Raw genomic sequence first — 24,143 nt, 5'->3', positions numbered from 1 at the left:
TTAAATTATCTAGACTAAAAAAATTAAGATCGTGGAAAATCTCTCGGTGGGGATCGCCATCCATGATGAGATATTCGGATCACACGTACGTGTGGCCACCGCGCGCGCGCACGATTAATAAATAAATATATAGCCTTTTTTTATCAGATCGCCCGGAGAGATCGCGATGAGCATTATTCATTCAGGAGTACACGCTGTGCATGCATGTGCTGCAGCGCCGGCAGGCATGCATTGCTTCGATCAGGCCTTTCAATTCAGCAGCTTCCAGCCCTGCCAAAGCTAATGCCTCAGCTGATATGCCTCCGTAGATAACAATAACCTCGACAGAGATGGAATCTACGTACTATATGTCCTTGTTAATTATACCGTGATATTATGATAATACATATACTACTAACAGTTTGCTGATTAATTTTTTTGAAGGGAAGTTTGCTGATTAATTATATAGTAAGTATGCATCAACTAGTAGGGATGGAGAGTATTAAGTCGACCATCAGCCTGCGTGGAGTTCGTTGCCTCTTACTCCCTCAGTCCAAAATTATTAATTGTTTTGACTTTTTAAATTCATAGATTTTTCTATGCATCTACCTATCTATTATTTAGATGCATAGCAAAGTGTATTAATCTAGAAAAATTAAAATGATTAATAATTTGAGATGGATGGAGTATTACCGATACTATATATTAATTGAGAGCAGAGCACAGTGCTTATACGTGCGTGGCTGTGCAGCTGTGCTACATACGCAGCACTGCAGCAGTTGGTCGAGCGTTTGGTTTGTACTGTGCTAGTGAATAGTAATAGTTTGACCGGTAATTTCGGTTTCAAACAAATCAGTTTACAAAACCAACTTCAGAAACCCCGCGCTAGTGACCCTGAAGAATCTAATGAGGTCTTTGACCACGCGATTAGAGAATGGTTACTGTAGCATCACTGTAGCAAATTATCGATTAATTACCATCGTTAGATTCGTCGCGAAAAATTACACTCATCTCTGAAAAGATTTTACAAATAAACTTCATTTAATTTTTCATGCGGAGACTATAAGAGGCGTGCTAGGATCCTAGCGCGCGAACCAAACAATGCTAAGATGAGGACTGTGCAGGGTGGTGCATGCATGGCCAAGCATGGCATGCCCATGCCCCCTGCATCGATGTGCGCACTGAAATTCTTGACAGGTATGGAGGCCAAATGCATCATGCATGGATCGAGGTGGAACTAACGAACATGTATCTATATATACATACGTACATACAATAGGCAAGACCAATTATAGATCGTCGTCTGTCCGTTGTCAGTCTGTGGGAGACCCAACGCAAGAATTGATGCTGATCGTCGACTTAATTCTTCGAGTCAGTGACCTAATAAGTGGTACTGCAATCATTTAACCAAATCAGCAAGAGGTTGTTCACACCTTAAACAATATAGACAAAATTATTTGTCTGTCAGATTGGACCCACCGCAAATGCGTGCCACCTCACCGAGGGTTGCAGCCGGCTGCCGGCAAAATTGTTAAATCTGCTCTTATGCGAGAGCCCACTTATCATATACATACCTCCGCACCTTCTTTCTCCCTTTTGCCTCCTCCTTTTCCCCCTCCGCTTCGCCTCCCTCCCTCCGTCTCCGCCTCTCTTCAGCCCACCGCCCCACCACCCTACCCCTCCCCTCCGGCCTCCATTCGTCTATCTCCACCCATGTCATCGACCTCCCCCTCGCGAGGCGATGCCGTTGCGGACCGCCCTCCCCCTCCCCTCCCCCACCATATCTACCTCCATTGCTCGCCCTTGCCGCGATCCCGCCCACCGAGGGTCCTTCCCCACCCGGTCGGCAGCACCATCGCCACCAGCCTTGCTGCCCACACCCCACCTCCTCCGCCGGGCCGGCCACCTCCCACGGCCATCCCTCTAAGGCCACCGGCCATGGATAAACTCTCCAACCCCGAACCCTCAAACCCTAACCCTAAACCTAACCCTAAGGTTGCCGCCGCCCACACCCTGCTTTTTGTCGGAGATGATTTTGCTACTTTCTTCTTTTTGTTACTTTTTTCTATTTGTGAAGTTACATCTCTTTGTTTTTCCCTTTGTTCAACAAAGTTACAAAGAGGGGCCTCTCCGTGTAGTATTTAGGTTTATTTATTTTACCCTGCTGCCAGTACCCAAAGGAGATGTTCTTTAGGACTACTCCCTCCGTTCTAAATTATTAGTCATTTTGCCTTTTTTAGGTGAATAGATTTTTTTATACATTTAGATATAATATATGTTTAGATGCGTAGTAAAATCCATCTATCTAGAAAATAAAAAATGACTAAATATTTGGAACATAATAATTTGGAACGGACGGGGTAATATACAAGGCTGTCTGTACATGTAATGAACATGAACAAGATATGCAACTGAGAGGGGTAAATAAAAAAATAAAAAGGAAAACGGCTGTGGAACAAGAGATGATAAGCCGATGCATTCGTGCCGTCCTCGCGCCTGCTCAATAATTCTGATGCAGACACCATATATAGAGCTTGTTCCATCTATACTATTGGCTACTGGCTACTCGGACAAGTCATTATCACCATGATGATAGAGACGAACTACATACTAGCTAGCTATCTAGTCTCTCGATCGATCTCGAGCAATCCTTAATGCTCCTATTTGAAAAGCAAGTTTGGCCTGAGACATTTCATTAATACATATATACCTGAAATTGAAAGCAATACTCAATCGATTCAAATACACGTACGCTGGTCGGCGACCGCCCGCACCTGCTGCCACCCAGGTAAACCCTAGCTTCTCTAGTCAGCGAACATCGGCGGCGGCGACAGCCGTCGGTGGGGCAGAAGCTGGTCTTGCATGCGCACTCCCCTCCTCTTCAAGGTCGTAGTGCTCGCCGCCGGTTAGGGCCCTTCGGACATTTGACGCCGGATTCAACCTCCACTGGTGGCTGCTGCTTTGAGAGCCGCCTCCTATTGCCACCACCTAGGTCGCCTCTTTCGGTCATCTTCTGTGGGATGGATCGGTGGGTAGGCCTAGCCACCACCGCCTCCGCCTCCGCGCCTTTGGTTGTGTAGCTATCCCGCCCATCCCCCTTGGTTGGTGAGATGGGATCGGTGCCATGGCTGATACATCTTTGGTGAGGCAGCGTGTACCTTCTTCTTCCACCCTACACTACCACATTCATCATAGTCATTGATTTCAATCTTGTACCCTGTTGCCACGGTACTTGACGGGCGAAAGCATTTGCCTAGCTTCGGCTGGCGCGCAAACAATGGCAACATCTTCGGACGTCCTTCACCTTGCTAGAGGCATTATGGTGACCTTGATCTTGTATCTATGTGAAAGCTTAGTCTCTGTCAGTCGGGCGATGACGGCACTTGGGTGTGGTTTCCTTCCTTAAGGCGTTGTCTTGAGGATCTCTCCGTGTTGCATCTGTATGGGTGCTATCATTGGTTTCAACAATATAATCTAATTCTCTTTTCACAGGGCGTGTGTTGCTTGGTGGTCGCTGGGTTGGCTTGTTGGCAGCAGCAGCGAAGCGTTTTACTTCATTGCTTATGGAGTTGAGGTGGTCGCTCTCTCTTTATCATGTGCACTCTTGTCTCCAAGTAGGGGCGGAGAGGGGGGGGGGGGGGGGGGGCGGACAGGGGCCTGGCCCCCCGATCCCCCCAAATTTACATTACAAATTTAAACTTTGATTAAATTTTTATAGAAATTTGTATGGTTGGCCCCCCTAATGATGAAAAAAACGACATCCTGGCTCCGCCCTTGTCTCCAAGCATAGGTGGTGGCTCGTTGCTGCAGGCAGGATCAGACTACACACCAGGTGACTTTCTCAAGTCTCTAGTTTCTCGTGTTGCATAGTGGGTTGGTCTCTTATTTTGTGAAGTAGTGTGTTGTATTTGTGTTTGTGCGGTGGCCTCGTGTAATCCTTTTTTTTTAATGAAACACTTGCTCAGGCATATTCTCGAAAAGAATACACACATTTCTATGACATTTTGTTTTCTGGAACATCACAACATACATGTTTGAGCACGTCTTTCGTTTATCAGCTGCTGATGGCTTATATAAGTTGACTTATGCACCTTTTAATCAAACCCATGCACTAATATAACGAGGCCATAATTTAATAGCAATGATAAGTAACTAGTGGATCGGAGGCAGAGGACAGTCTCCTGTCGTTTTCCCGAGTTTGTGCTCGTTTCCAGGGTACAAGATGCATCGATGTGGACCAGAGCATGCAGTACAATAATGCACTACTGCAGGTATGTTCGACTTCAGAGGCCGGTTTTAGTTCCCAAAATTTTTTGCACTGTACTTATCACATTGAATCTTCGGACACATGCATGAAATATTAAATGCAGTTAAAAATAACTAATTACACAATCTAACTAATTAGCACGGACTAAATTTTTTAAGTTTAATTAGTCCATAATTGGACATTATTTGTCAAGTAACAACAAAATGTGCTACAGTACCAAAACACAAACTCTTTTACCAACTAAACACACCAGTAGCTGTCCTTCACAAAACGAAACAAGCCAGCAGCTAAATAACTGAGACTGGGATAGGGATTCTTGCTTGCATATACTTTCTGTGAGACTGGGATAGGGAGATGATCGACCTCACCTACTACACCAATCATTCTAGCTGATTCTTGCTTGCATTCTTTTTATATAGTACGTACTCTCTCCGTCCCTAAATAATTGTCGTTTTTACTTCCCGAGAAATAGCTTTAATTAATTTTATATAAAAAATATTAACATTTATGATACATAATTAATATCATTAGATATATCTTTTAATATAGTTTTTTAATAAATTTATTTGAAAATACAAATGTTGCATATTTTTCTATAAATTGAGTCAAATTTGTAGCACGCACACCGACGACGACATTTAAATAGGGAGAGGGAGTACATACGATTCGAGAGAGGTTCTTGACAATGGTATAAGAATTGTTATATTATATAAGCAGTAAACTCTCTCTGTGCATGCATCTACTTACTTATCCAAGAACTAATAATTGGCATTCCAATCAATATGTATAATCGACCATCGCCCCCCCAAATGCAAATGGTAACGATATAATCATCCCCACTAGTAGGAAAGAAAGAAGGAAAAAAAGATGATGATTCATGAGCCCGATGCTCCGATCGAGCCCAGCCTGACGCCGAGGAACCCGAGGTAGACGACGAGCAGGCCCACCCCGAGCACCCTGTCCAGCCGCATCCCGCGCGCGGGCAGCACCACCAGCGCCCACACCAGCGCCGCCGCGAGGAACCCCGCCGCCTCGTACGCCGACGCGTCCGCCGGGATCGCGTACGGCCGCGGGTGCCGGGCCGCGGCCGCCAGCGTCAGCGACAGGCCCAGCCCCACCACCGTGTTGAACGCCGGGCCCGCGTAGCAGCCCGACACCGCCGTCTGGGCGCCCGAGGCGCCGCCGTGCACGGCCAGGGCCACGTCCGCCACCAGGTCCCCCAGCGAGTTGCCCCACGCCAGCACCGTCGCGCCCAGCAGGCTCGCCTTCACGCCGGCGACGAGACCGATCGCCACCAGCAGCGCCACTAGCTCGCGCGCCAGCATGTAGGACCAGAGCACGGACATCAGGAACCCGCCGGCGAGCCACGGGAAGCGCCCGCACCGGGTCTCCGGCGGGGCGGTGGAGGCCGTGGCGCGGGCCGCCGAGCCCGCGAGGACGGTCCCCGCCACCGCCGCGGAGACCAGGACGGCGGGGCTGGAGGGGCAGGAGATGGCGGCCAGCAGGAGCGGCGCGAGGAGCGCCGACGCCACGGCGTAGCGCTTGGACCACCGGTGCGCCGCGATGTCCGGGATCGTCAGCCGGCGCGGGAGGTACAGCGGCGCGTGGAGCGCGTCCAGGGCGCGCTGGGAGAAGGTTTTCGGCGGCGGCGTAGTAGCCTTGCAGTTGCAGGAGACGGGGAGCGGAGGTGGCGCGTCGCCGTCGAGGAGGAGAGGGGCGGCGAGGTCGGAATTACGAGCAGCGGGCTTCTTGCTGCCGTCTCCGAGCTCATCGTCCTCCGCGGCGCCCGCGCAGCAGTGGGAGGTCCAGACGAGGAGGACGTAGGCGGCGTACAGGGAGAGGAACGACGCGGCGGCCCAGACGGTGATCGTGCCGGTGAGCAGCACGGCCACGAGGTAGCACAGCGCCACCAGGAGGAAGCACACGTCGCGCACGAACCCGCGGCGCTCGATCGTGACGGCGGCGGCGTCCCCTCGCCTCCCCGCCGCGACGATGGCGACCACGCCGGCCACCACCGTGGACACGAACAGCGCGCCGCCGAGCACGCTGCTGAGCCCGACGTCCCCGGCGTCGCCCTCGGCGCTGCTGGCCGCGAACGCGACGACGCTGGAGAGCACGTCGGGCGCGCCGTTCCCGAGCGACAGGAGCGTGACGCCGGCGATGGCCGGCGGCAGGCGCAGCGCCTCCGAGAGCCCCTCGAGCGACGCGCAGAAGTAGTGCGACGCCGTGTCGCCGAGGAGGTAGAAGAGCACGAGCAGCCACAGCGCCAGCGCCGCGCCACCCAGCCACGGCGCGCGCCCGAAGCCGCAGTAGAAGAGGCGCAGGTAGTCGATGTACCCGGCCGGCGCGCACGGCGGGCGCCGCGGCGACGACAGGTACCGGCACCGCGCGGCGTGGTCCGGCAGCGACCGCAGCGCCGCCTCGCAGCTGGCCCCTGCTGGCTCCTCTTCGCCCAGCAAGGAAGGCGCCGCGATCGCGGGAGGATCGCCGTGCCGCGTGGCGGCCAGGAGGACGGAGAAGACGAGCACGAGCACCAGGAAGGAGGCGCTGGCGGCGGCGGCGGCGGCATTGCGCCGGCACTTGAGGAGCCTGTGCAGGAACGCCATGTGGGGCGGGCAGTGAGGTAGCTAATAAGTGGCCTCTGATCTCTGGTGGTGATAAGCTATGATGGCATGGATGATGGATGCAATGAATTGGGAAGAAGAAACAGTCTGCAGCAACAGCTTGTCTGTGTGTGTGTGTGTGTGTTCTTGGCCTGTTGGCCGGTAGAAACTAGAGAGAGAAAGGAGTTTCGATTTGTGCTGGTGGGAGGGTGAGCGTGTGGAATTTGGCAGGAAAATGTTTGTTGGTGGGGAAGAAGAAGGGATGGAGAAGGAAGGACAAGTGGCAGCTCACGAGGACGAGGTTCCCTGCTTGCAGGTCAGGCGCTGAACGATTCAGCTCGAGCCTGACGGCCTCCCTGATGACCGATCTCCTCCACCCCCCCCCCCCCCTAAACCCCCTGATCTCATTCTGATTTGCTGTTTTCTGCTAATCATTGATCTCGCTCTCTTGTTTATCGTGTTCAAGCTGGTGCTTCTTCTTCAACTGACCACGTGCTCCCAATTTGATAATAGGCCAGTCACGGTCAGTTGAGGTAGAAATAAAAATGGCTGCTAGCTTTCGTTGGCGCCGTTCAGGGACGCGGGACCAATGGACCATGGAGGCGCCGCCTGAACCGAGCGCTAGGCGACAACGCCATGGAGGAGGAGCTGCTTGGGCCCCGTTCAGTCCGCGATTTTGGGATGAAAAATTACTGTAGCACAATTCGTTGTTTCTTGACAAATAATGTCTAATTATGAACTAATTAAGCTTAAAAGATTCATCTCGTGCTAATCAGTTAGACTGTGTAATTAGTTATTTTTTATCCGAAAATTCGATGTAACCGTTACTGTAGCAAACTTTTTAAGAAGTGAACGGGGCCTTGGTTTTACTCACCTGATCTATTCTCTCGTGCTGGGGACTTCGATTTTGAGCGGTTCAGAGAGTTGAGCCGGGACTGCAACTCTGCAAGCAAGTGCCTGAAAGCTCAGTCCACGTTCCTGAAACCTTTCCGAGCTCATCTTGCAGTAGTAGTAGACGAGACGTCAGAAGATCCTCGACTTGACAGCTGCAGCCTGTAGTCTGTAGATAGATGGTCGTGTCCTGGAAACGGTAAGATCGGTTTCGATCACGAGAAATCGGTGGATAGAGATGCTGCCAGCATGACCAGCTCCAGCTTCATCATCTTGACCAGCAGGCTGCTCCCATGGCCGGCAATCAGCACGGTGTAGCACGAACAACTGTAGCATCAATCCCGGTCTCGAGTTCAGGGTGGCACTGACACTCCCTCCATGGCACTCGACAGACAGACAAGTCACAGGTCAAGTCTCTGCTGCCACCGCCGGCGAAGGTTCAGATAAGAATGGCTGCGGTAGGAGCTACTACTTGTAGGAGCCTAGGAGACGACCATGGCGAGCCCAGGCCGGGGCATCCATCCACTGCTAGGTGGTTAGGTTTACGAGTAAGCTTGACCTGACCGTATCTTCAGATTAGCCTGACCCTCATCCAGCCATCACCAAGCTCAACGTTTTCTTCTTTAGTCAGATCAAGTCATAGATAGAGTACACCTCCTGCAACTTGGTTGCGAACGCGTCATCGACCTAGGGAGGCCATGACTGAGCTCGTGACCTAGGAACATGACGGTCTCTCTCCTACGTACTACGGAGAGGGAGGGGAGTGAGCCATTCAGTCCTGGTTTAGTTGCGCGTGTAAAATTTTTGAAATGGAATCTTTTCACATTTGAAATATTGAATATAGACTAATTACAAAATTAATTACAGAACTCGTCTGTAAACTACAAGACGAATCTAATGAACCTAATTAATCTATTATTAGCGCATGATTATAGCAATTTTGTGTCTAATCATGTCATAGTTAGGCTCATTAGTTTCGTCTCGTAATTTACAAGCAAACTATGCAATTAGTTTTTTATTTTATTTAGATTTAATACTCTATGTATGTAAGATTCTTCTTCCATGTGATAGTTTTGGAATTTTGAATTTTGCAATTAAACAAGGCAATCCAGACTGACATGCAATGGACGACTGAACCTGAAAGATTCACCACCACTACACTACCCGCTAATCGCCTGCTAGTATTCCGCAATCAGCCACTAGTTCCTGGCCATTGCACGGACGACACGCCTCGTCGTGCTCCCAAGGTTAACCCTCGCCGTCCTGTCAGTCAGAAACCGGCCAATTCGATGTCAGATCATCCGGGCATCGCCAACCGTCGTCTTCGTCACAGGTCGGAGTGATCTGAAAGAATATGCTTGCTGCTGCAGCCGTGGATGCAGACAAGAAAGAAGAGGCTGCGCGGCGGCAGGACAAGCTGCGGTGACCGTGGCCGGTGGGCGGTGGCCATCCAGACTTCCAGAGCTTGGCTTGTCCGAACGAGAATCAACAGTGTCCGAACTCGTCGATTGGACTCCCTTTGAGCTGGCAGATCCAAGAACCATTCAGAATTTCAGATCCAGTCATATACTAGTGCGCTTAGTACCTGGCTTCGTCCGAAATCGGTTTCTAATCCTGCTCATCTCAGGAACTTATCTTTCAGGGGAGGTGAATTGTGTGTGAACGTATCAACTAAAATCACCGGGCCAGTACAATGATGGTGCCAATATAATAGCAGAACCTGAAAAGGCTGATCAGACTGCTGCTGGAGTGGTGTGAGAGAAAAACACTGTTGGCTGGCTGGTGGCTAGAGGTTGCTACTGGAGTAATGTGAGAAGAAAACACTGCTGGCTGGTTGGAGGCTACTGGAGCAGAAGAACAAGGTGTAAGCTGGAAAGTTTTTTTTTCGAAAGAACAAGCTGGAAAGATTCTTCACGCATGCTCTCTCAACGGCTCAACCACTGTGATCTGCAGGCACACGCTGTGAGCTGAGGTCAGAAACCTGACGCACTTCAACTTCAACTACAACATAATAAAATAAAATAAAAAACACTACAACTAGAACGAGTTTTAGCAGTCAAATCTACAAATGTTCTTGCCTGGTTTGCAGTGCAGGCAATGGTAATTTGTGACTTTTTCAGGACAACTTGGGGTGGCGTTGGTAGATGCACTTGCAAGTTAAGTACCCTATCTAATTATTGATCACTAACGTGACATGACCTTTACGGAAGGGCTCCCTAGCCTGTGTGTACCTTTGACTTCAGGTCACATAATCGATGATGGAGCTCTGATTCGAGTCCACGTCGTCCTTGCAACAACGACGACTGGGCAGGGCACCATCACATTTTGGGACCGTTGATGGAGCACCAGGAAAACGAAAAAGCCACAAAATGCGACAAAAGGGCATAACAACCTGACACGATTAACCATCGTGGCAAACTCAAAGCATGAACAGGGAGTATAATAATTAATAATCACCACAGCCAGTATCATATAAGAGAGAGAATCCCATAGAATTTTATCATGTCATGTTACATACCATACCACATTAGCGTGTCCACAGCCACAAGCCAAAGCTATATTACAAGCAGAATTAAGGTGCCTGTTACCACTTTGTTCACAGCACCTTTGGTAGGAGGGGTATGAGTGAACCGCCTCACACAACAAACTAGTAAGTTAATCTGGTATTCTGGTGTCCATCTGCATCCCAGCCCAGACAAAACGGTCAGTAGCGAAGATATCACTCTGTAGTGCTTACAAGCAATTGGCTAACCACATAGTAGCGACGGGGTAGCTAAACAGGATCCTGTTACAAACAGCAGGTCATGCTACATTATTACCAGCTCAACGCTGAATCGAAGTATGCTTAGGGCAATTAATTGATCCAGGTTACCGAATAAAAACTCGACCTGCGAGGGGCAAGCCGCCCCCCGGGCATTAATGTAAGAAGAAGACCTCTCATGCAGGCCGAGAAAACCCCCGAACCCCTGCCCCACCCTTACACAGGGGCGCCGTAACCCGTGTGAGAGCGGGCCGGGGTGAGCCGGGACCTATTTCCATGTGCTTTGGCGTGTAGGCAAGCGAGGGGATTTTTTTAACCTCAACCCGAAATTCGCTCCCACCGGGAGTCGAACCCAGGACGTGAGGAGTGCTACTGAGGCCACCTAACCAATCCGGCTAGGCACCCTTTCGCATCCAGGTTACCGAATAAACGCACATGATCGACCAAAAGTGCATGGCAGCAGTGTAGATCCATCGGCAACCCCAGTTTTCTTGCACGTCTAGTTAAAGCTCAAACCTGTAAGAAAATAAAAGTGCGGAGCAGCCATTTTAGATCAAGAAGTTTATCTACGAAGATGATGAAATGACCAGCTACTGCACAAAACATGGCCAATTGTCTGATACATGGTTTTCTAGCTATTGCATACTACAAAACATGATCGCATGTATATATGCATCATACCCAATCGTGTTTTCTTTGTCTAGCAGACTGACTTCAACGCTGCTTGCTTTGTTTCATGCAAATAAAGGTTGCAGCGAATCTCAGGAACATAATAGCATGGAGAGTGCAGCAACTAGCAAGTCAACTTACGTATGTGAAACGCACACAAGAATAAGGTAAGTTTACAAATCCTCTCATCAACAGCATGACATCTGACTTCAATTATCTTAAGGTGTTCCAAAATTACAGCTGATCCCTCCATCGGTCTGAGAATTCCTTTCCTTTCCCTTTGCTGTTCATGCTTCTGCAAAGAATAGAAGCTGTTCAGTATGATCAGTCGACAATATAATAATTCTACAAAGCAGCAGTTGCCCATTTACGAAGTATGTACCTTGGAAAAAAGTTCAAGAGTGAGCTTCTCGAGAACTGGTGAGTGTTCAAGAATACAAACCAGAGAACGGAAGTCGTCAGGCACACACCAGTAGTCATTGAGCAACAAGGTCTTTAAATTACTGAACATCGGACACCATCTCAAATCCCTCTTGAAAATAAACTGGAAGAGCGCAAGAGAAAACGATGAAGTGAGCATGATTAGAGTTCAAACATTTGGTGACAAGTATTGCAAAAGGCAAAAGCTTGCCTGTCATTAGTGGTATGACATAATATGATTGAGGTAGAGATGAAATTGTAGGCATACCGTTTCAGGTTCAGAAATCAAAGCTAAATCCTTAGCTTCGGATAAACCTTTTAGTAGCACACAATCGTTACTGCCAGTGTCATCACCTATACTATAGGAATTGTGACAGAACTCACAGTTACAATTGCCAAGGTCACAAAAAGATTCCCAAGAATAATCAGTTGTTACAGCAGCCTTCAGTAATGATGGCATGCTCTCAAGCGAGGGAATCAGACCCCAAATGTCATCTAGAAGTAGTGAAACCAGAGTTGGCGCACAAATATGAAGGCGTGAATTATCCTCCGACTCAACATAACAGCTCTAAACTTTAGGTGCTCCAAAGCCGGACAGTTGGAGAAATTAACGAACCTCCTGCCAACCACCACGCTGTGAAGATCTAGCTTCGTCAGGTGCTGGGAGTCGATAGGTCTGTCCTTTAGGGCAAGGATGGGTTCTTCTGAGAAACCACCAGTGACATATGCTTTGAGGCTGAGGACACGAACCTGGCACCTTACAGCATGCCAGAACCATTCATGCCAGAACCATTTGTTCACAAGGTGCATCAAGCGGTTGTCATGTTCGTATAAGCAAGCTGACATAGGCTGCCCGAACGAAGTGAACCAGAGCTTGCACGTATGGAGAGGCGAGCCTCCGCGGTGTCGCAGTAGACTGTCCACAAAGTCGTAGAGCTTTTCCACGGACCCCAAAAACTTGCCCTCGTCCGCAGCAATGCGCAAGCCCGTGGCCGACTTCCAGAGGTGGCGCCAGCGGCGGGCGAGCACGCACGTCCGCACGGACTCCTGCGCCTCCAGGAAGCCGAGGATGTGTTGCAGAAGTTCGTCCGGGAGGACATCGATGCCGTCGCAGCCAGCGGCCAGAGGCGCCCCTCCCTTGCTCTCGCCTGGAGGCATTTCGTCGAACAGGCTGCGAGCGTCGACGGTGCTAAACAAATCACTGTCAGAGCGTTTCAGATGGCCTCCAGCGGAGTAGAGCACATTGACGAAGCTGCTAGGAGAGTCGGTGAGGGATTGGAAGGATTAGTAGGGACGGACCGGGGGTTTTGGGCGGCGACGGCGGCGGCGAGCGGTGACGGGACTTCGGGAACCGGCGAGCGGCGCGGAGGAAGAGACGGTCGGCGTGGAAGTGGGCCCGGGACTGGGCGCCGGGCGTACCAGCGGAGGGCGCGAGCTCGTAACTCTGTGGCACCGCTGCAGCCGTTCACGGATCGAGCAGCTTCTAAGGGCGGCGGATGCCGCGATTCTTGGAGTCCCGGAGAGACGGAGCCAGTCCCATCTGTGGTTGAGGACCTTTTGGAGCGAGGGTTTTGGTGGGGCTACGCACTTCCGGAGGGGGCGGAGGACGGCGGAGGCGGAGGCGGCTGCGGGCTGCGCGCTGGCGCCGGACGGGAGGGAGGAGGATCGATATGAACCAGGGGGCAATATGACAACTGAAGGTGGTATTTCGTAAATAACCGGATAATTGTATGGTTAACTGCAAATATTAGGGAGCAATATCAGTTTTTTAGCACCAACCAATTCCAAATTCAGAACTTGAATATCTACGTCCAAACGCTACCTAAAATTTTGTGCCTATCAAGATGGAGAACAAAGTGGGAAAACGAGCATGGATAGAGAAACATTTTTTGGTGGTTTTGGGAGATGATGGAATGTTTCTCTATCCTACTATATTGGTACAAAGCTATTCAGGAAAGGGTAGGGGTGGCACTAATTGAGAAGAAATTTACCCAACATCGGTTGAGATGGTTTGGACATGTCCAACGGAGGCCTCTGGAGACGCCGGTGCGTAGTGGGGTGCTAAAGCGTGTTGATAAGGTAAAGATGGGTAGAGGAAGACCTAAACTGACTTGGGACGAGTCGGTTAAGAGAAACGTTAAAGATTGAGATATCTCTGAGGAGTTAGCTTTGGATAGGAACACTTGGAGACTAACTATCAACGTGTCTGAACCTTTATCTTTGTGTCTTTTGGATTTCATCTCTAGCATACTCCAACTCGTTTGGACAAAAGGCTATGTTGTTGTTGTTGGGGAGATGACTGAATGGTTGCCAATTTCATCAATTCGAGAAGGAAAGAAAAATGAGATTTTAACAAGAATCTATATTTTACATAATTTCATATAATTGTTTTTTTAGCATTGATTTCATATCATTGTTCGGGACAAGTGGGTGCTGTCAGATTTATGTTCATTTACCAATGGTTACCTATCTATATTAATGCTTGGCACTTAGATAAGCTTGTATATTGGAGGTATACCCAAAGTTTCCAATATGTAATCAGATCGGAAACTTTGGAGATATACACTACGCTTAACAAAAAAATTCTGATATACATCAGATCGTGTAGTACAGTACTTGAGGTATGGACGTAACAACCTGAAATCTTAACCCACTGCCCACTAATTGACTGTTACTACACGATCGATGATCAAACCCACCAATTGACATCAGGTCACAAATGATGTTTGTCTGAACTCTGAAGACAGCCCCAATGTCTAAGAATTTGGCAGGTTCATCTTCAGTCTTCTCTTCGCTGCACAGTGATGCCAGACAGAATTTATCTTGAGCTCGCTAGTACATTAAACCTCACCGATTGGTTCTGTTGGTGATATGTCCAACAGCCAATCATCACAATACGGTTTAAAGGCCCAAGAGGATATTGATCCAAGAAGGATTAGGGTTACTAATGGGCCTATGAGATAGAAGCCCATTAGTACGCCCTATATATACGAGGGAGGGGCTAGGGGGCGACGACCAGAGAGCTGCGCCACCTCCTCGCCGCCGCCCCTCCCTCTCTCTCTCGGCCGCCGCCCATGCCGTGCGTGCGGTGCTAGCACACCGACGCCCGGCGTTTCATCCCCGTACGTGTGGACTCCGTGGAGGCGCTGCTGCGACTGTTGCGTTGATTGGCTGCTGGGATCAAGTAAGAGGAGCTCGGTTCGTGGGACGTGATCGACTATTTCCTCTACATCGACGCGCGACTTCTTCCGCTGCGCTGCGCGTCTAGTGGTAACGATCTATGATCTTCTACTCGCAAGTATCTTGGGTATATGCGGTAGTGATGCTAGCGTAGCCTACCCGATTCCCTACAGTGGTACCAGAGCCATCTTGCGTAGTTTTTGGTCTGGATCATTTGCATATAGGTGATATGTTGTTGTAGTAGATTGGATCTATTACTTTTGCACGGTTTGATTAGATCAATTGGTCATAAGGGGTTAAAACTGGAGCGAGTTGATTGCGCAGCATGTGACAAAAGATTAGTTTGTGTTCTTTCTCTATTATGCATACGACATGTCCCTACCGGCTGGAATCACCATCGGGACTAACTGTGTGCATAAGTCAGCAGATTGGACCAACAGATCGAGGTCATTTGTAGATGCAGTCTTCTCAAGTGCAAAGTTTGCACGGTCAATGTGATTGACCTAGTGAAAATTGAGGCATTATGAATGGCTCGGATTTGAGGTGATGCGATCACTCTGATGAGATTTCATAGGGATTCCATAGATGCGATCTGTGTAATTCCGTGAGGTTTTCAGGGCGCTGCCCTGAGACCCGCGGGGGGCGGCTCCCCCCTGCCGTTGTTTTCTCGCTATAGAGGCTTCCTAAGCGCTACTTTGGTAGAATACATCGTACGCCTAACTTGTTTTTGCAGGCTGTGATGTGAATGGTATGGCCTCAATGTCATGTGATGATGTATGTGATGATTTGTGCGGCCTGCGTGTCGCAAGTTAACACAACCGGGTTGAGGTTGCACCATTATTGTATAACGACCTGCGTGTTGACTTGTGATGTTTGAACCCTCATGTAATTATTTCACTAGCTATTAGATGTAGTAGCTTAGTATTTTTCATGGAGGCTTCAATCATGATGGCGATGATGATCACCACAAGACAGGACAGATGGCAATGGAGGTCACCTTGGAGCCATGGCGATGGAGCCCATTGTGATGCAAGAGGCCATACTATTCACAATATAATATGATTATATGCCTGTGATATTTATTTTACTGTCATACTATTCTTTCATGCTTTTACATATGGTGGATATTTTAATCATGATAGAATAGCTTCCCTCAGAAAAGGTTGAGTTTTTTATGCCTTTTACCAATAGCTGCATCTATAAATTTTGATCGTTGTGTGGTAAGTTTACCAAAGTAGAGTACCCTCAGCTATCACTTTTGTATATGGTGGATGTCGGACATTCACAAGCATAGTATTGGTTTACTCAACAAAACTATCAAAACAGTTTTGGGATTTAAGGCATAGGGTTGGGGCCGGGGCATTGGATGCCACCCAACAAACAAGAGTCGCATAGAGATGTGATTAGTAATTTGTTACTTACCTGTATCACTACTTTTCTAGTCGTGATGCTAAAGCTCACTAGAATTTTAGTGATTATGGATCTTGAACCACTATATGTCATTAGAGGGAAGATGACTTTGATATAGTAGGTTGTCTTTTGTTAAATCAGTTAATGAAAGTTTTTACATAAACTTAGTGCTGAAATCTTGCTTTACTTTAATGTTGTAGATCATGTCTGCCAGTAACAATTCCGCTTTCAATTTGCGTTCTGTTCTTGAGAAAGAAAAGTTGAATGGAACAAACTTTATTGATTGGTACCGCAACCTGAGAATTGTTCTCAGGCAAGAGAAAAAGGAGTATGTTCTTGAGCAGCCATATCCTGATGATCTCCCTGACAATGCAACTGCTGCTGATCGCAGAGCTTATGAGAAGCACTGCAATGACTCACTGATGTCAGTTGTCTGATGCGCGCCACCATGTCCCCTGATCTGCAGAAGCAGTATGAGCATGCGGATGCTCATACCATGATCGAGGGGCTGCGTGGGATGTTTCAGAACCAAGCCAGGACTGAGAGGTTCAATATCTCAAAGTCCTTGTTTGCGTGCAAGCTGGCAGCGCCCAGTCAGTCCTCATGTGATCAAAATAATTAGTTACATTGAGACTTTGGACAGACTTGGTTCTGAACTTCACCAAGACTTGGTTACTGATGTTATTCTCCAGTCGCTCCCGGCGAGCTATGAGCCTTTTATCATGAACTTTCAGATGAATGGCTTGGATAAAACATTGAGTGAGTTGCATGGGATGCTAAAGACAGCAGAGGAGAGCATTAAGAAGAATCCCAATCATGTGATGATGATTCAGAAGGGGAACAAAAAGAGGAAGCGTTGGACGCCTCCTAATCCCAAAGGTAAAGGCAAGGAAAAGAGTTCCGGTGGTGAGTCCTCGGGCTCTAAGCTAAAGCCAGCACCTAAGGCCAAATCTGGCCCTACTTCTGAAGATGAATGCTTCCACTGTCATGAAAATGGACATTGATCTAGGAACTGCAAGAAGTACTTGGAAGAAAAGAAGAAGAAGAAGGGAAGTGAGACTTCCACTTCAGGTATAAATGTTATAGAAATAAATATTGCATTATCTTCTAGTGAATCATGGGTATTTGATACTGGATCAATGATTCACACTTGCAAATCGTTGCAGGGTCTAAGTGAGACTAGAAGATTTGCAAGAGGCGAGTTGGACGTTCGTGTCGGCAATGGCGCAAAGGTTGCGGTGTTGGCGGTCGGCACCTACCACTTGTCTCTACCCTCCGGATTAGTTTTGGAATTAAATATTTGTTATTGCATTCCTGCTTTGAGCAAGAACATTATTTCTTCTTCATGTTTGGAAGAAGTTGGTGATTTTAAGATTGTAATAGAGAACAAACGTTGTTCTATCTTTTGCAATGGTATTTTTTATGCTCATTGTCCATTGGTGAATGGATTATATGTTCTTGATCTTGAGGATAAATCTGTCTGTAACATTAATACTAAGAGGCTTAGACCAAATGATTTGAATCCCACTTTTATTTGACATTGTCGCTTAGGTCATATAAATGAGAAACGCATTGAACAACTCCATAAAGATGGATTGTTAAGCTCATTTGATTTTAAATCATTTGACACATGTGAGTCTTGTTTGCTTGGAAAGATGACCAAAGCGCCTTTCACTAGTCATAGTGAGAGGGCGAGTGACTTATTGGGACTTGTACATACCGATGTATGTGGACCAATGAGCTCAATAGCCAGAGGTGGTTTTCAGTACTTCATTACTTTCACTGATGATTTTAGTAGATATGGCTATATCTACTTAATGAGGCACAAGTCTGAATCGTTTGAAAAGTTCAAAGAATTTCAGAATGAAGTACAAAATCAATTAGGCATGACAATTAAATTTCCGCGATCTGATCGTGGAGGAGAATATTTGAGCCTTGAATTTGGTGATCATTTGAAGCAATGTGGAATTATTCCGCAGCTAACTCCGCCCGGAACGCCTCAATGGAATGGGGTATCCGAACGGAGGAACCGAACCTTGTTGGACATGGTTAGGTCCATGATGAGCCAAGCTGATCTTCCATTGTCATTTTGGGGTTATGCTCTTGAAACTGCTGCGTTCACACTGAATAGGGTTCCAAGTAAGTCTGGTGAGAAAACACCATATGAGATATGGACTGGGAAGCGTCCCGGATTATCTTTTCTCAAAGTTTGGGGGTGTGAGGCTTATGTCAAACGTTTGATGTCAGATAAGCTCACTCCAAAGTCAGACAAATGCTTTTTTGTGGGGTATCCTAGGGAAACCAAAGGATATTATTTTTACAATAAGGCGGAAGGCAAAGTGTTTGTCGCTCGCAATGGTGTTTTCTTAGAAAAGGAGTTTCTCTCAAAAGGATTTAGTGGGAGCAAGGTGCAACTTGAAGAAATTCAGGAAACACCCGAAACTGTTTCAGCACCCACTGAAGATCCACGGGATGTGCAAGATGTTGCACAACCCGTAGTTGAGGCACCAGCCCCACGAAGGTCTATAAGGGCACGTCGCGCTACTGACAAGCTCAACCTCCTTATTACGAAGGAGCACCACATATTATTGATGGAAAATGATGAGCCCTTGACCTACAAAGAAGCAATGATGGGACCCGACTCCGACAAATGGCTTGAAGCCATGGAATCCGAGTTAAAATCCATGCATGATAATCAAGTTTCGAACTTGGTCGATCAGATTGACAGTGTAAGACCTGTCGACTGTAAGTGGATTTTTAAGAAAAAATTAGACATGGATGGAAATGTTCACATCTATAAGGCACGATTGGTGGCGAAAGGTTTCCGACAAATTCAAGGTGTTGACTATGAGGAAACCTTTTCGCCCGTCGCAATGCTAAAGTCTGTTCGGATTCTCCTAACAATTGCCGCATATTATGACTATGAGATATGGCAAATGGATGTCAAAACCGCTTTTCTTAATGGACATCTAAGTGAGGATGTGTATATGACACAGCCTGAAGGTTTTGTCGATCCTAAAAATGCTGGGAAAATATGTAAGCTTCAGAGGTCCATCTATGGATTGAAGCAAGCATCTCGGAGTTGGAATATTCGTTTTGATGAAGTAGTCAAAGGGTTTGGTTTCATCAAGAATGAAGATGAGCCTTGTGTTTACAAAAAGGCTAGTGGGAGCGCACTTGTGTTTCTGGTCCTATATGTGGATGACATATTATTGATCGGAAATGATATTCCAATGCTTGAAGCCGTTAAAACCTCATTGAAAAGGAGTTTTTTGATGAAGTATTTAGGAGAGGTGGCTTATATTCTGGGTATTAGGATCTATAGAGATAGATCAAAAAGGCTAATTGGATTAAGCCAAGACACGTACATTGACAAGATATTGAATCGGTTCAATATGCAAGATTCCAAGAAAGGTTTCTTGCCAATGTCACATGGCATTACTCTATGCAAGAGTCAGTGTGCTACGACACCTGATGAGCAAAAGAGGATGAGTACGATTCCTTATGCTTCAGTCATAGGGTCGATCATGTATGCTATGCTTTGCACGCGCCCAGATGTTTCCTTTGCTCTAAGTGTTACGAGCAGGTATCAGTCAGATTTCGGTGAATCTCACTGGACAATTGTAAAGAGTATCCTTAAGTACTTGAGAAGAACTAAGGATATGTTCCTAATATTTGGAGGCGAAGATGAGCTCCTTGTAAAGGGTTACACCGATGCTAGTTTTCAAACAGACAAAGATGACTCCAAATCGCAATCCGGTTTTGTTTTCTGCCTCAATGGTGGGGCAGTGAGCTAGAAGAGTTCCAAGCAAGATACGGTGGCTGATTCGACGACATAGGCCGAGTATATTGCAGCTTCCGAAGCTGCAAAAGAAGCTGTTTGGATCAGAAAGTTTGTTTCTGACTTGAGTGTTGTTCCTAGTGCGTCCAGTCCAGTGGACCTCTATTGTGATAATAGTGGTGCCGTTGCACTAGCAAAGGAGCCTAGAACAACTAAGAAGTCCAGACATATACTGCGGAAGTATCACCTCATCCGTAACTTTGTTGAGAGAGGTGATGTGAAGGTTTGCAAGGTGCACACGGATTCAAACGTTGCTGATCCGTTGACGAAGCCTCTCTCACAACCAAAGCATGAGGCGCACATGAGATCTATGGGTATTAGATACTTACATCAGTGATTCTAGTGTGCGTGAGAGATTTTTGTGTCATGAGTATGTTTATGTAATGATAAATAATTGTTATTTGTTCCATGGATGATTATTTTTACATTGGTTATCAAGTATGTGACTTGTTCGTGAAACTCTTTGTTGACAATGATATTATTCTAAATTATCCCTAGTTTATGTCGTTGTGTGGGACAACAACGACGTTGAGACTAGCACATGCATTAATTGATGATCATGTTTCACGGATCATGGATATGGAGATATCAGATTAATGATGTGGACATATGTTGGTGAACATGGTGTTGGATTGACCTACTCCAAGACAATGTTGGGATTGTTATTTTGTATGTGCCATCAGTTGTTCTTGAGTGTTATACCTACTGGATCCTTAGACCTGAGATCGCCATTGTTTCTCACTGGGTGTAGTGGTGCATCTTGGGGCTGCTAAACGCTACTTCGTGACTGGGTAGTTACAAAAGCAGCTTACAGGTGTGTCATGAAACATGGAATGGGATGTGAGCGGATCAAGATGGAATTTGCCCCTCCTAGATAACGGGGGAGATATCTCTGGGCCCCTCGAGATAGTTGGATTTGAAAGTGCATGGCCATGCCAAAGTGATTAAAGAGTTAATCATGATGACTAAAGGTTAGTTATGAATAGAATCCACTATTAGATCGAGAGAATGGTCGAGCTATCACAAAGGTGGCACGCATCTGGCTTTGAGCTTGACTGGTATCGTGTGGCAAAGGGATCGGTGTATGAGTATATCTATGGTTCGGCCGATATGATCTTTATGTGTATTTGTGAGTCACTATGCCCTGCTAGGTGCCGCTATTGACTTGTGATTCAGAAATGATTTCCGATCACGACCACCTACACATGAACCTAACGGGTCACACACTTAAGGGGTTTGGAATGTTGGAAAGCTTGCCTGTATGATTGTCTCTAGTGCAAGTGGGAGATTGTTGGTGATATGCCCAAGTGCCCATCATCACAATACGGTTTAAAGGCCCAAGAGGATATTGATCCAAGAGGGATTAGGGTTACTAATGGGCCTATGAGATAGAAGCCCATTAGTACGCCCTATATATACGAGGGAGGGGCTAGGGGGCGACGACCAGAGAGCTGCGCCACCTCCTAGCCGCCGCCCCTCCCCCTCTCTCTCGGCCGCCGCCCATGCCGTGCGTGCGGTGCTAGCACACCGACGCCCGGCGTTTCATCCCCGTACGTGTGGACTCCGTGGAGGCGCTGCTGCGACTGTTGCGCTGATCGGCTGCTGGGATCAAGTAAGAGGAGCTCGGTTCGTGGGACGTGATCGACTACTTCCTCTACATCGACGCGCGACTTCTTCCGCTGCGCTGCGCGTCTAGTGGTAACGATTTATGATCTTCTACTCGCAAGTATCTTGGGTATATGCGGTAGTGATGCTAGCGTAGCCTACCCGATTCCCTACAGGTTCTTCATCAAAGAAGGAAGTTAATGGCCACACAACACTACAACAGCAGCCGTGATGAGTCAGCATTTCTACTATTGCATAATCAAAATTGGTTGTCCTGTCGACACACCGTTGTGTACAGTGCAGAGCCAAGGCAAGATGGTGGCTACAACAAGTCAAAATTGGTTGTCCTGTTCTTCATGAAAATGGTCACACCCAAGGAGTTCCTAAACAGTTAGTTATCCTCTCGTCTTAACCTGTCAGTTATATCCAGGAACAAAAATAATGGTTTTGTTATTGACTGATAAGGCTTTGTTTTACTGTTTTATAAATCAGGAAATAATTTTAAACAGTTTGACATCAGAGATGGAGCTGACAACAAATTTGTCCATCTACGAGAAACTCATAAAGGAGAAGGTGCCAAAGATACTGTACAAGTATAAACCTTTGTGCTCTGGTAGTTTTGTACAGCCTTAAAGGATGCATGGAGTATGGTGGTGCCCGATTGTACAAATGCAGAAGAGATGCCATCTGTTTCACCTGAGTAGTTAGCCTCTAACTTTATTGGGTGGACGTTGCTGTCCTGCAGTTGTCCTTCGTGCATTGGATGAAGACGTCAACGAGAGCTGATGACCCACTGCATGCTCCTACGTACTTGCTACTCTTCCGATCCGCTGAGCGTTCGTTCTAAACACGACTACGAGATTTTGTCGATCCGTGGAAATGCCCTGCAGCTAGCGCGATCAAGCAAGCCGGTTCATTAATTGGCACGCGGAACTGATTGAGGCAACCTTGAAACGGCAGTACACATGATGAACGAATGATATGTGACCACTACCTTTCTGGGTGACTTGTAGCAATGGAGGATACGCATGATTTTACAACCTACTAGGCATGAACACAAACATATATAGGGGTCATCACAGGCACCAGTTAGCAGTATAATGTACTCAAAATGTTGAACTAGTCGGAGAAACTTATGATCCTATTAGATCTATACAAGTAGGGAGCTCGCCATGAAACATTGGAGCAAACCAAAATACCATGCCAAGCTTTGACTTGTGTCGATCTATGCTTATGGAAACGTCCTGAATTGGATCAGTGTTGCGGTGCTCATGTTCATTCAAACTCAAAGCATCAACAGGGAGTATAATAATTAATAATCATCACAGCCAGTATCATATAAGAGAGAGAATCCCATAGAATTTTATCATGTCATGTTACATACCATACCACATTAGCTTGTCCACAGCCACAAGTCCACAGCCACAAGCCAAAGCTATATTACAAGCAGAATTGGTAGGAGGGATATGAGTGAACCGCCTCACACAACAAACTAGTAAGTTAATGAGAAAATTCCTTGCATTGCCCTAGAGAAAATATCACTTCCTTGTGTGGCCCTGAAAAAATAAAACTTCCTTGTACGGCCTCCACTTTATTTTCTACCCCTTCTATGACCTCCCGTTACCTGCCGTTAGAAAATTCCGTCAACATTAGACGGAGTCCTGCCGCCAGCCATTCGCTCCCTCTGCTTCGCTGCCAGTGCCACCAAGCCATCGAGAACGCTCCACATCCCCAAGGTTCACCGAGACGCGGTGTTCCGACGCCACGCTGGGCAGAGACTAAGTCTCTGCCGATGCCGCCCGCTACGCCGACACCGACGCCGACGCCGCCCAGTACGCCGCGCCGCTGCCGACGCTGCCTGCTACGCCGTGCGGCTGACGCACCAACTCTTCCGTTCGTCCAAGACCGGCGGTGGCGCCCTCCTTCTCCCCTGCCTAGCGCGAGCGGAGGCATGGAGCACTCGCCGGATCCCGCACCTCCCCATGGCAGGGAGGTCCTCCCCGAGGCCGGCACAGAGCAGGGGGCCGCGCGCGAGATTTAGCGGCGGCACCCTGCTTCTCCCCTGGTGAACGCGAGCGGAGGAGGATTGGAGCGCCCGCCGGATCCCGCTCCTCCTCACGGCCGGCGCAGGGTAGGGGCCTGCGCGCGAGATCCATGGTGCCAGATCTAGCTCGGGTGCGGGACTGGGCGGCGCCAAGCCTGTGCAAGAGTGGAGGAACTAGGGGTCAGCACTGCCTCGCAGGCCATTGATTTTATGGAGGCATCGCGAGATAGAAATAGGGAGGAGGGAGAGCTTGCTCGGCGCGGCAAGATCGAGCTCCTGCTTGTGGTCTGCAACCGCAAGCGCAAGGGTGGCCTGCGGTTGTTGGTGGCATGGAACCATGCTCGTCACCGCGGCCGCGCTCGCCATCCGCGCCAGCGCCGCACCTGTGGGCAACCACGATGGCCTCGCTCGTGTTCCCGGAGGACACCGCCGCCGAGGGAGGCGCCGGTGGCGCGCAGCGTGCGTAGCGGCAA

The 24,143-nt window shown here is 48.0% G+C and overlaps 1 protein-coding gene and 1 pseudogene across 1 annotated transcript; both read right to left on the bottom strand.

Moving 5' to 3' along the window:
- Nucleotides 1-4,906: 4,906 nt before the first annotated feature.
- LOC120667012 (cation/calcium exchanger 1-like) lies at nucleotides 4,907-7,226 on the bottom strand. The gene has a single exon (XM_039947018.1). The coding sequence runs from the start codon at nucleotides 6,850-6,852 to the stop codon at nucleotides 5,122-5,124; it is 1,731 nt and encodes a 576-aa protein (XP_039802952.1). The 5' UTR covers nucleotides 6,853-7,226; the 3' UTR covers nucleotides 4,907-5,121.
- A 2,954-nt stretch (nucleotides 7,227-10,180) lies between these two features.
- Nucleotides 10,181-13,284, bottom strand: LOC120667010 (annotated as a pseudogene).
- Between the last annotated feature and the right edge of the window lie 10,859 nt (nucleotides 13,285-24,143).

Source organism: Panicum virgatum, chromosome 3N (assembly GCF_016808335.1).
Source record: "Panicum virgatum strain AP13 chromosome 3N, P.virgatum_v5, whole genome shotgun sequence".
NCBI classification, from domain to species: Eukaryota; Viridiplantae; Streptophyta; class Magnoliopsida; order Poales; family Poaceae; genus Panicum; species Panicum virgatum.
The sequence above is the reverse complement of the archived record's forward strand: the minus strand, read 5'-3'. Positions and strand labels throughout refer to the sequence as shown.

Coding starts and splice junctions, on each gene's coding strand:
- LOC120667012 (XM_039947018.1), bottom strand. CDS start 6,852: ATGGCGTTCCTGCACAGGCTCCTCAAGTGCCGGCGCAATGCCGCCGCC.